Consider the following 12,132-nt stretch of genomic DNA (forward strand, 5'->3'; position numbering starts at 1 on the left):
AAAAGATGGCTCTGGTTTAGACCTTAGACCCCCTCTCGTCTGAACACAGCAATAAGCTAATAGATACATCTAGAAATTAAAAGGACCCAGCCACGCAGAAAACAAACTGTGGGTTGGAAGTGGAACAGTGATGAGAGATGAAGAGACCCGGGCGCCTGGAATGTGGTCTGTGCGAGGCAGGCGGGCTCGGTGTCAGAAGCATCCATGTGGCACTTGGTGTGTGGCCCTTTGAGGGGCAGAGGACCAGAGCTGAGAGAGAGCAAATATGGCCAGAGGAGGCTGAGAAGATCTCAAGGGCAGACAGCGGGCCAGGCCAGGCCTGTGTCTTCCATGGATGGTGCTGGACGGGGGCCTGAGACCCTAAGATGGGAGCTCCTGCTTCTGAATGGGGCTGGAGGGCAGAGGGAGAGCACATGGCCTCGTGGTGAACCTGTAGGCTGAACCCTGGTGAAGCTGACCCTACAGAAGAGGGCTGACAACATCTGTAGTCGGAAGGTGAGCTCACTGCTAACAAGACAGGAATAGCAGAAGAAATGCAGGAGACTTTGTGCCCAATGTGCTTGAGCGCTATAGAGTGTTAGAGCAAGAGCTCGTAACACATAACACAAAATTAAAACATAAAGTACCTAAGAACCAAGAACAGGTTAATACAAAAAAGAACTAAGCTGAAATCCTAGGAATGCAACAGATAGCTATAAATAAATAAAAAAAAAAACAACCCAAAAGGTAAACTATACACTGGATATGACCCAAGAAAGGACGGGTGAGCCGGAAGATGTGGAGGAACTGAGCCAGCTGCACCATGTCGGGTGAGAGAGCCGACAGCAGTGTGGTTCCAGCCGAGTCCTAGAGCGTGTGTGTTCAGAGAGCTGAGCAGGGTGAGCGGAAGTCATGGCAAGCTTAGACATGTTGTGTTAAAGAGGAAATCTTAAAAACAACTCTAGAAAGAGATTCGCTACAGAAGAAGGACAGCCTGATGGCAGAAGGTTGGGGGAGTAACTTTGAAATACTGAGGAACAGCACCTGTCAGCCTGGAATGCCAACCCAGAGAGCCGAGGTTCAAGTGTGAGCTAGCACTGGAACGTTTAGATGCTAATACGGAGAGTCACTAACCCCCCGATTGCCGAAAGCACTGCAGACATGTATATATTTAGTAAAGCCAGTGACTTGGAAGAAAAAAAGAACATTATACTCACCAAGAAGAATTTAAAAATCTGAACTGTTTCAGAAGTTGAATAATTAAAAGCCTTCCCCCCCAAGCCACCATGTTCTAATTTTATGAGTGAATTCTACTAAATATTTAAGGAAGACATTATTCCAGTTTTATACACATGACTCCAGAGAAGATAAAAAGGAAGGCACCGAGCTCATCTTATGAGACTAGAATAACCTTGATATAAAAAACCATGACCGAATTAATGTGAATTTGCTTTATGATGAGTTACAGGCAGAGACTACAGGCAGGGGGAGTTGTCACACAAAGGAAACTTTTATTTGCGGTAAGTAAGGAGATCATGGGGAATAACTTCCAAAGCCATGACCCCCCATGTGGGGTGAATGTGTTCCTTTGATATGAATATTCAGGAAGGGGAGCTTTTGTCAACATATATAGAGGTGGGTATATGGTCACTCATGCACGCTCAGGAAACATGCCTGTACGCGCATCATCTGCTATGCTAGTGAGAGTTGTGCTCCACCTCGGAAGGAGATTTTCACATTAGAAAGAGGTAAAGGGATAAAGGCAACCGCCTGCCGAGGTGGGAGTTCGTGACTGAGCTCAAGCTGGTCCAGGTGGCTGAGCTCTTCCCGTTATTTGCCTCTGAAAAGTTAAGGCTAACGTTCATGTGAAGAAGAAGGGCGGCCAGTGGGGGTCTTGCTGGTGACACAACTAGATAAGGATAACCCTAAGATAAAAATACAGGTTGTGATCACAAACCCAGAGAGAGAAGGGAAACAATGACTAATCAAATCTAGATTTGCTTACAAATTATCATTATGATCAACTTGAGTTAACCCAGAAACACAAGATGACTCAACATTAGAAAGTCCATTAATGGAATTCATCATCTTCGCCGATTAAAGGAGTAAAAAACCCTGTGTGATCAGAAAAACACCCGAACCCAACAAGAGCATGGCATAGAGTGAGAGAACAGAGAAGCAAGATTGGGAGATTGGTTCACTGTTGAGACTGTGTGGATTCATCATATTCTATGTGTGTCTGAAATACACTTTTTCTAAAAAAATGGAATCACATGATAAAACCCAACATTCCTTTCAAGTAAAAACTCTTAGCAGATTATGCTGGTACCAGTGGTCGTAGTGCAGTAGAACAAGAAAATGTGAAACAGTTTCTCTGGATTGGCAAGGAAGAAAGAATGTTCACAGTTGGAATATTTATATACACAGAAAACTTGAGTGTTGTAATTGCTGACAGTATGGGACAATTTGGTTATCCATAGAGCAAAACACGCAATTGGATTCCTACTTTGCACCAGATTTGAAATCAGTTTGGATAGATTAAGACCTAAATGTGAAAAGCAAATTTGAAACTTTAGCAGTACATAGAGGAGTGTAATGGTACTAAACTCAAGGCAGGGGAAATCCTTCCTAAGATTGAAGAAGCACAGATCATAAAGGAAGAGTTTGACAAATTTGACTATTAAAATAGAAATTTCTGTGCATCAAAAGATACTGTACAAATGTTTTTTAAAAGTCATAAACTTGGGGCATCCATGTGGCTCTGTTAGTTAAGCATCCACCTTTGGCTCGGGTCATGATCTCGTGGTTCGTAGGTTCGAGTCCTGCATTGGGCTCTGTGCTGCAGCTCAGACCCTGGAGCCTGCTTCCGATTCTGTGTCTCCCTGTCTCTCTCTCTGCCCCTCCCCTGCTCTCTCTCTCTCTCTCTCTCTGTCTCTCTCTCTCTCTCTCACACACACACTCTCTCTCTCTCTCTCTCTCTCTCTGTCTTTCAAAAATAAATAAACATTGAAAAAAATGTTCTTAATGTCATAAACTTGGAGAAGACATTTTCACAGTAATAGCAAATAGCCATCGAAGGGTTAGTGTCCAGAATATATCAAGAACTTCCACAAATCGAAAAGAAAAGACAAATAATGTAGTGGGAAAAGCAGAGTGTAACCAAGCATCTCACAGGAGAGGATGTCGGGCTGATGAGTGAGCCTGTAAGGACTATTACCAGCGTTCCTAGTAGTCAGGGAGATGCAAATTCAACCCATCTTGAGATAGCCTGCCTGTCTGTCAGTTTAGCAGAAATTAAACCCAATAATACCAGGTTTAGAGAAGATGTGGAGACATGCGGGTGACTTTATGCTGTTGCTGGGCTGATGGAACCACTTTGGAAAGTGATTTCATAAAATCTAATAACTAGAACTTACATATGAGTAGTTCCTGTTGTGGGTCTGTGCTCTGGAAAGTCTCCCACCCAATTGCACAAGGAGACACTTGTGAGACGTTGTAGCAACATTATTTATAATAGCAAACAACTGGGAGTCACCACAAAGTTCATCAACAGGAGGATCGATGAGAAAAGTGTGTTGTGTTATTGTACAGCAGGAAAATGAATGACCTAGAATTAAATGTATTAACATGGATGAATCTCGCAAGTATAATATTAAGCAAAAAAGAATAAGATTCAGAATAATACACAACATATGATACTATTTAAATAAGGATGAAAACATGCAAAACAGTATTGCTTATGGCATATATGCATGAAAGTATAAAAGCTTGTGTGGGAATGATAAATACCAGATTCAGGGTGTGCCGTGTCGCTGGGGGCTGGGCTGGGGGAATGGGAGGGGGGGAGGGGGTTCCACTCAAGGAGTGCCACCTCCCTTTGAATGCTTCAGTTCTCAAGCCGGGGAGTGGGTACACGGAGGGTTGTTAAAATTTATTCATCATGCCTTTTTGAACGTTTGAAATAGTACAGAAATAAAAAATAAAAGGACACAAAAAGATGAACTAAGTAGACATTAACCAAAAGAAAGCTGGTGTAATATTAACATCAGCCAGAATAGAAGTTAAGGGAAAAAAAAGCCTTAGTAAAAATAAAGAAGTATATTACATAACGACGAAAAGAAGACAGCAATCCTGAATCTGCATGACCTACCAACACGGCCTAAAAATACACTGAGCAGAAACTGACAGAAGTACGTGGAAGTCCACATCTTATAAGAGGTTTATAATACATTTCTTTCAAACCATAGGATGAGGCTGACAGAAGATTAGAAACGATGCAGAAGAGCTCGTGAAAAACACGTCGGTTGACGTCTGTAGAACCCTGCACCCAGCTGCTAGATAACAAACCAAACAGTCATTATAGAGCATTTACAGAAATTGACCACGTGTTAGGTCACCCAGGAAATTCCTACAGATACTGAAGAATTGTTATCCGATGGGGCACATTCTAGATATAATTTAAATAAATAGAAATCATTAGTAGAAAGTTATTTGACATCTTCCCCACATTTGAAAGCTGACGGACCAAGTTAAAGAAAACATCAACAATGGATGTTATGAAATCCTTAGATGAACAATAATATCTAAGCTTACGGGATGAAGCTGAAGGAATACTTAGAGGAAAATGTATAATGTGAAATGCAATTATCAAAATAAAAGAGGGGCACCTGGGTGGCTCAGTTGGTTAAGCATCTGACTTCGGCTCAGGCCATGATCTCACGGTTCGTGGGTTCGAGCCCTGCATCGGGCTCTGTGCTGACAGGTCGGAGCCTGGACCCTGCTTCGGAATCTGTGCCTCCCCCTTTGTCTGTTCCTCCCCCGCTCACACTCTATCGCTCTGTCTCTCTCAAAAATAAGCATTAAAAAAACCTTTTTTATAACAAATAAAAGAAAGAATGAAAATAAACTAGTTAAATACTCATCTTAAAAACCCAGAAAAGAGTCTCCAGTGATGGAGTCTAGAGGAGATGCACAGAAATGGCACCTTACAAGGGGAAAGAAAAGAAGGAAGATCAGGTCATCAGCCTTGGACCTCAGGTAGCTGAAGGAGAAAATGTGTGTGGTGTGTGCCACATCTTTGCTTCCTTCGATGACACTTTTGTCCGCGTCACCAGTCTTTCTGGCAAGGAAGCCATCTGCTGCGTGACTGGCGGGATGAGGGTGAAGGCAGACCAAGATGAGTCCTCTCCCTCCGCTGCCGTGTTGGCTGCCCAGGATGTAGCCCAGAGGTGTAAGGAGCTGGGCGTCACTGCTGTCCACATCAAACTCTGCAGGAGGAAATCCTCCTCTGCAGGAGGAAATCAAACCAAGACCCTTGGACATGGGGCCCAGTCAGCCCTCAGAGCCCTTGCCCCTCAGGAATGAAGATTGGGTGGATTGAGGATGTCACCCCCATCCCCTCCTATAGCAGGTCACTGTGATTGCCGTTTGTGAACAGGATTCCTCAAATTATTGTTTTCTGTTAATAAATTGTCTTTATGCAAGCTAAAAAAAAAAAAAACCCTAGAAAAGAGAACAGAGTAAAACCAAAAAAAGATTGAAAGCAGGAAAAAATGGTTAATAAGCAGACGTTAGTGACACAAAACTAAAACATCAAGAAAACAAAAATCATAAAAAGCTTGTTCTCAAGAAGACTAGTAAAGTAGATGACACTGTAGCAAGACTGATCAAGGAAAAAAAACACAAATAAAAAGTATAGCCCATAAAGGAGGTGTAACTACAGGAAAGGGAGACATTTTTTTTAAATTCGAAAGAATATTAGGCAAGACATTTGAAAACTAAGATGAAACATGCAGTTTTATAGGAAAATATCAAAGATTTAAACTGGCTTAAGAAGAAATGAAAAACCTGGATAATTTTATAACCATTAAAGAAAAGGGGTCTGTAGAGCTCTTTTCCTGCCCTGAGCCTGGCAGGTTATAAGGTGAGTCCTGCCAAGTGCATAAAATTCATTTGTGTTGCTTAGCACAAGACCAATATACAAAAATAGAGCTTTCCTATATGATCTGATCATTCAACTAGAAAATTTAATTAAAATGAAAGATTTCATTCACAGAGGCAACAAAAGCTGTAAGGCACCCAGAAATCTGCAAACAGAATGCAAGACTTTTATGGGTGAAATTATAACTTGTTATTAAAGGACCTACAGATCTGGTATTCAGGAAGTATATTTATAATGAGGAGGCCTTAACATGGTAAAGGTATCTGTTCTCCTAGTTCAAGCTATGAATTCAATGTAGTCCTGATGCAAATTCCAACAGGACTGTTTTTGGAATTCAGCATATTGATAATGTGGAAAAGTCGATGTCCAAGAATGGCCAAGACAATTCAGGAAGGAGGGATTTGCCTCACCACATGTCAAGAGTTTTTACGAAGCGACAGTGGGGAGCATCATGAGGTACATAGGCAAAATACCAGAAGACCAGACCAGAGAACCCGGAAACATGCCCAGGTAGGAAGCCGGTCTTAGGAGGAGGACGGCGTTATACCTCAAAGGGGACAGGATGTTTTAAAAAGTGGGTCTGTGAAAAGTGGCTTTCCACTGGGGAAAAATGTAGATCTTCATCCCCATGCATCCACAGAGCAGTTACCACAAACTCCAGTTGGATTAGAACCCTAGCTGAAAAATCAAACTTTAAAATGACTTGAAGAAAGTGTAGGAGACTCTCTTTATGGCCTTCGGATGGAGAGGAATTTCTTAAATGAGGTTCAGAAAGCAGAAAGCACGAAGGAAACGGTGACACATTTGGCTGCATTGCCCTCTGTCATAAGACAGAAAGGAACTGAGAACATTTCCAGTAGCTCCTGCAGACAGAGGGCTAGTATGTGCAAGGACACGCACGCAAGTGTCACAGTCCGTGTGGGGAAGACGGGGTGTCCGAAACCTGAGACCATGGAGAAGGCCCCAGAAGATGACGCCCGATCAGCTCGCCTTCTCACCCCTCAGATGGGAACTGTGTCCACTACAGATGTAATTTAGAGTAAGCGATCCGGAAACCTCGTGAAGTCAGAGGCTGGCATGACCGGCTGCCTGGTGGTCCTAGTTTGCAGCGTTTACAGTGAAACTCTGTAGCAAAACACTGGAAACAGCTAAGGTGTGGTCAGGAGGCATGTGGGTGGATGCCTGAAGGGTCACAGTAGGGGACATGAATAAGTGGACATGTGTGTATCACATGGATAAACTTCAAAGATATATTGGATGGGGACAGCAAGTTGAAGAATGATGTGTGTAGTATGATACCTTCCTGTGTGTGTTTAAAACACACATGTTTTATATAAAACACACATATTTTATTTATAGATACGTGCACGTCACATGGGTAGAACTCTATTGACACGGTTCCTCACCAGTTTGTGAGTGGGGTCGTCTGTCAGGAGTGATTGTGGGCAGCGATGCCAGTGGGACAGATTGAGCAGTGTCTATTTTTTTTTTTTAATTCATGTTTATTTTTGACAGAGAGAGGGACAGAGTGTGAGCAGGGGAGGGGCAGAGAGAGGGGGAGACACAGAATCCAAAGCAGGCTCTAGGCTCTGAGCTGTCAGCACAGAACCCGACGCGGGGCTCCAACTCACAACCTGTGAGATCATGACCTGAGCTGGAGTCAGACACTCAACCGACTGAGACCCCCAGGTGCCCCCAGCAGTGTCCATTTTTATTGGTGGACACATGAATGTCTGTTACTTGATGCTTTTGTACTTTTCCAAAAATATAGTAGCTGAGAGACACATGTTTCTTGATGGGGCAACATTGCATTTAGCTACCCTCACCGCTGGACGCACTGTCCCATCATCTATAAAATCATGGCCTCCATGGCTCTGGGAGTGGGGAGTTCTGCCTCTTCGGCCCTGCCTCAGTTCTCCAGCTTATGCTATTGTTCTCTTCCTTGCCTTCGCTCGCCTTTTCCTTCTGCTTGCCACCCCCTTTCTGTTTTTGGAAATGCTAGAGCATAGTCATCTTTTGAGGCCTGACCTAGCTCAGCAGCCATGTCTTTCTGGAAGTTTTTCTGGAGGACCGTGGGCCACCTTGACCTACAGAAACCCCATCATCCAGAAACCTGTGCGTGTGCGTGTGTACACAGCCATGTCTTGACTCTGAGTGTGCGCACACACGTGTGGCCGTGTAGGCATGCCTTGTGGTACTATCCCTCCACAGATCCTGACAGGAGAGGACTGGAACGCAGTGATGTATCATGGGATCGAATCGCAAGGTGGAGTCAGCAAAGGCATGTTCTCCTCTTTTTATTTCATTGTCCTGACGCTGTTTGGAAATTGTATCCTTCTTGCAGTGCATTAGTGCTTGGTCTGGGCCCAGGGAACCTGGGGGGGTGCGGGGTGTGTTGGCCATGAAAAGGAGAGGCGCCTTCTCGTTGAGTGTGAATGATGGAGCTTCTCCTTCTGGGGAGCTGGCTTAAGTCTAGACAGTGAATACTCTCGAGGCAGTCTGAGCTTGGGGGATCTGGAGGCTGTGGGCCAAGGTTGATGGAAGCATGAACTGTGCGTATGGTGTCCAGAGGGCGTTGGTATGGTCAGTGGCAGGCTCGGGAGGGTTGCCGTGGGAAGACGTGGGCTTCGAACACAGGGCAGTAGTTTTTTTTTTTCCCCCGGTTTAATTCTGTAATTAAGTTTTGGTACTGGGCTTTTAAAGAACTTTCCCCTGCTGAAAATCTAGTACCTGCAGAGAAATGGAAGGCAAGTTTTCCTGTAGCAGGTGCCAGTCAAGCATGTGTTTTAGGACCTCGTGTGTGTGTGGGGGGGTGGGGGGGTGGGTCTGTGGGGTCAAGGAGAGCCCAGCGCAGGTGACAGCTCTGCCTCAGGCAGGTCACCTGGGAGAAGGAGGCTGCTGGGCTCATGATGCAGGCAGGGGGCAGGGCCAGGAGAGGCGAGGTGCGAATGTGGCCCCACTGCTGGGGCAATAAATTCAGGCCGAGCAGGGGCACTCAGGTTCTCCAAGTCTTCTGTGTATCAGAAACCCCAAGGACAGTTAAAGCTCAGGTTCCAGCCCACAAATGTGCATTTTAACACACTCCCCTGGGGGTGCTGGTGTTGGTACTGCGGCCTGGGGACCCCACTTGGAGATCTGCTGTATTAAATATCCTGCAGAGCCTGGAAAAAGATCTGAGCTGGCGACAAACACCTGTGTGTCGTCTCCTCCCAGACTGACCTGCTGGCTCTGCCTTGTCTCCTCACCCGCACACCTGGGCACTTGACCCCGTTTGTCCTTCCTTGCCCCTGGCGTGCTGGCCGTCATGCCAGCCTGTGACCTATGACATTCCAGACCTTATTTCTCTCTGCCTCCATCGGACTGTCTCTCCTGCTGCACACCCAGCAGGATTGTACCACCTGACAGCCCTGTGTCGTTCACGGCTCAGGTCCTGGACCCCAGGGTGGGGAGCCCTGCCCCGCCCTGCCCCCCTGGGAGCCTGAGCACAAGGCCTGGGAAGGAGGATCCAGGGTGCTCAGGAGGGCCCGTGCTTGTTTCAGTGTTTAGCAGACAGGTGGGGCCTGGGGGCTGGCTGAGAGGAGAGCTGTAAATGGCAGCCATGGTTATCAGAGAGTGAAGGAGCCTGAAGTGTTGGCTTCAAATGGTGGGGGGTGAGGGCGGGGGTGGGGAATAACTTCTGTCCAGAAAGAGGTGCCCACAGCCCCCAAGACTGAGCAGCGGCCTGAAGCCCTTCACAGCTAATTCTGACCCTGTGCGGTCAGGCCTCGTGCTAGCCACTGGGAATCTTTCCTGCTGCCCCTGTGTGCCCCTCTTGCTGGGCCTCAGGTGCCAGGGCATGACCTTAGTCCCACTCTTCAGGTGTGGGAAGTCCTCTGAGAGTGTCCATGGCTGTGGTTAGTGTGGGGAAGCGGCCCCTGGCCTCGGTGTCCTGTCCTCTGGTCTCTGCTGGAGCCCTGAGCAGCCTTGCCAACGAGGCAGTGCCCTGGCATATGGGGGGCCTCCCTGCCAGACTGGGGCCTGACCAGCATCAGTCGTCGCTGTCGGCCTCATACAAAGCCGGCTGCTCCTCAGGCCTCGCACTGGCGGGAATAGCTGCAGCCTGGGCCGAGGGGTGAATCCCCAGGCCTGTGGTGAAAGAGCTCAGGTGTAGGGGACACAGGGCTCTGGCTGGGGTGACTTCACCCCCAGAGGACACTGGCAGTGTCTGAGATGGTTTGGTTGTCATGACTGGGCTGAGGGGCTGCTGCATCTGGTGCACACAGGCCAGGGATGCTGTTCAACATCCCACCGCAAAGGGTTGCCTGGCTCCAAACGTCAGCAGTGCCGAGGAATGAAATTAACTGGGGACGGCAGCGGGGGAAGGCCCAGGGAGGGCCTGAGGCACAGCACAGAGTGCAGGCAGGGGATGGTTCTGGGGAGGCGCTGCTCTGAGGTGCACAGGGAGGAGCTTGTGGGAAGAGGCAGCTCCAGCCCCAGGAAAATTGAAGTGACTCACGTTAGTGGCCTGATCTGGACAGACTGGAGGAGGGCGGTGCAGAGAGGTAGCTGCCGACCACAGGCCCCCGTCTGGGCCATTTGGACCCCTCCTGACTGTGGGATCCTGGGTGGGGTACTTACCCTCTGTGGCCTTTGCTTGCTCGTTTCTAAAAGGGGATTGTAGTAGTGCTTTGTCATGGTGCTCCTGGAAGGGCTCAGTGAGGTGAGGGGTGGGGGGTGCTAGTGTTGTCTGCCATCAGCATGACTTGGGTGTTGTTTTTGCCACTCTAGCAGGAGGGCGCCTTGAAACAGAGGGCCCCAGGACCTCACTTTGAAAAAGGAAGGGAGAAAACAGCACTGAGCAGGTGTCCTAAGCCTAGCCTAGGAACTGAAAGCACTGGTCACGGCCGGATATGCATGTTTATGGTCTGTCTTAGGTGGTCTCTGCTCACAGGACCCAAAGGTGATGGGGCCCATGTGAAAGCAGGAGGTGTTGGTTGGGAGGCCTCTCACATTGGCCAGAAATTTGGGGGAGGTGGGGATAGAGGTAGGCAGTCCAAATTAATCCAACACAGCCTCTGAGCTTTGGGGCTGGAGAGTCAGGCCTGAAGAATGGGGTTGGGGAAGGAGTTTGTGTGGCCATTATGGGGAGTTGATACGAGACTGAGGGCAAGAAGGATGGGCAGACCAGGCGGCGTGGCTAGTCTGTGTCTGAGGGCAACAGGGGACAGAGGAACAAGGGGACTTGAGAGGTATATAGTCACAGAGGATCTGGGGAGATGAGGAACCCTGTTCTCCATGGGGCAAGCTGCAGCATGACTGTGGGAGACTTGGGTGGGTGGGTGGGGGGGGGGCAGAAGCGTTCCTTTCCTTAGCTGGAGCCAACCAGACACTCTGCTGAATGTCTTCCTGGCCATCGCCGTGGACAACCTCGCCAACGCTCAGGAGCTGACCAAGGTGCGTGGGTAGGGGCACCACCTGCAGCCCAGGACGGGCAGGGAGGGGCAGGCGGGGCAGTGTGTGTGACTCTGGATGAGTCCAGAGAGCCACGACAAGGGCCAGTCCAGGGTTAAGGACCCACGTAACCACCCTCCACGGGCATCTCCTCAAGGTCCTAGACGGGCAGAGGTTAGGCTGCCACTCAGATGTGTGCGTGTTTGTGTGTGTGTGTGTGTGGGGGGGTGGTGCTGAGGAAGTGTGAGAGATGATGTGCCAGGAAGGCAGATGAGCACAAGGGCAGCTTCTGGAGAATCCGAGACCTGGAAAAAATGGCCAGAAAGTCAGGGGGAGTTATGAAGAATGGAAGATGCAGCCCAGAGAGTTCTAAGAAGTGAGGGGCAGGCTGCACCAGGCCCCTGCGCTCGTCCCTGGGAGGCGAGGGGCCCCTGTGGCCAGTCTGGAGTGTGCCTGGTTGAGCTCAGGCAGTTACCGGGCAGCTCTGTCCTCAGATGCCAGGCCTGGCTGGAGCCTGGAGGAGCAGCTGCTGCTGCCCCCTTGTCAGCTTGTTTGTGCCGCAGCGGGACAGCCTCTTCTCCTGGCTGTGCCTAGCGGGTGGCATCTAATACTCTCCTCTTGTCCCTGAGCCTGGTGGGGGGTGTGATTATACATGGCTTCCCCTGTGGTTGCCTTCCCAACGACACAGCCCCCTGCCTGGTCACCTTCACCCTCACAGCCGTGGACAGTGTAGCCCTGGCTCCCAGGAGGAGGGTCCTGCTGCCTCGCTGGGCCACCTGAGG

The 12,132-nt window shown here is 48.5% G+C and overlaps 1 protein-coding gene and 1 pseudogene across 7 annotated transcripts in view; both read left to right on the top strand.

The window, feature by feature from the left end:
* CACNA1B (calcium voltage-gated channel subunit alpha1 B) overlaps window positions 1-12,132 on the top strand; it is a 189,844-nt gene that overhangs the window by 77,597 nt on the left and 100,115 nt on the right. For all 7 annotated transcript variants that reach the window (XM_047830855.1, XM_047830852.1, XM_047830851.1 and 4 more), the window contains 2 exons: window positions 8,132-8,249; window positions 11,286-11,353. In XM_047830855.1, the coding sequence (XP_047686811.1) occupies window positions 8,132-8,249; window positions 11,286-11,353 (186 nt within the window). The remainder of the gene's footprint in view (window positions 1-8,131; window positions 8,250-11,285; window positions 11,354-12,132) is intronic.
* Window positions 2,897-5,399, top strand: LOC125150450 (40S ribosomal protein S14-like; annotated as a pseudogene).

Source organism: Prionailurus viverrinus, chromosome D4, assembly GCF_022837055.1.
Source record: "Prionailurus viverrinus isolate Anna chromosome D4, UM_Priviv_1.0, whole genome shotgun sequence".
Taxonomy (NCBI): Eukaryota; Metazoa; Chordata; class Mammalia; order Carnivora; family Felidae; genus Prionailurus; species Prionailurus viverrinus.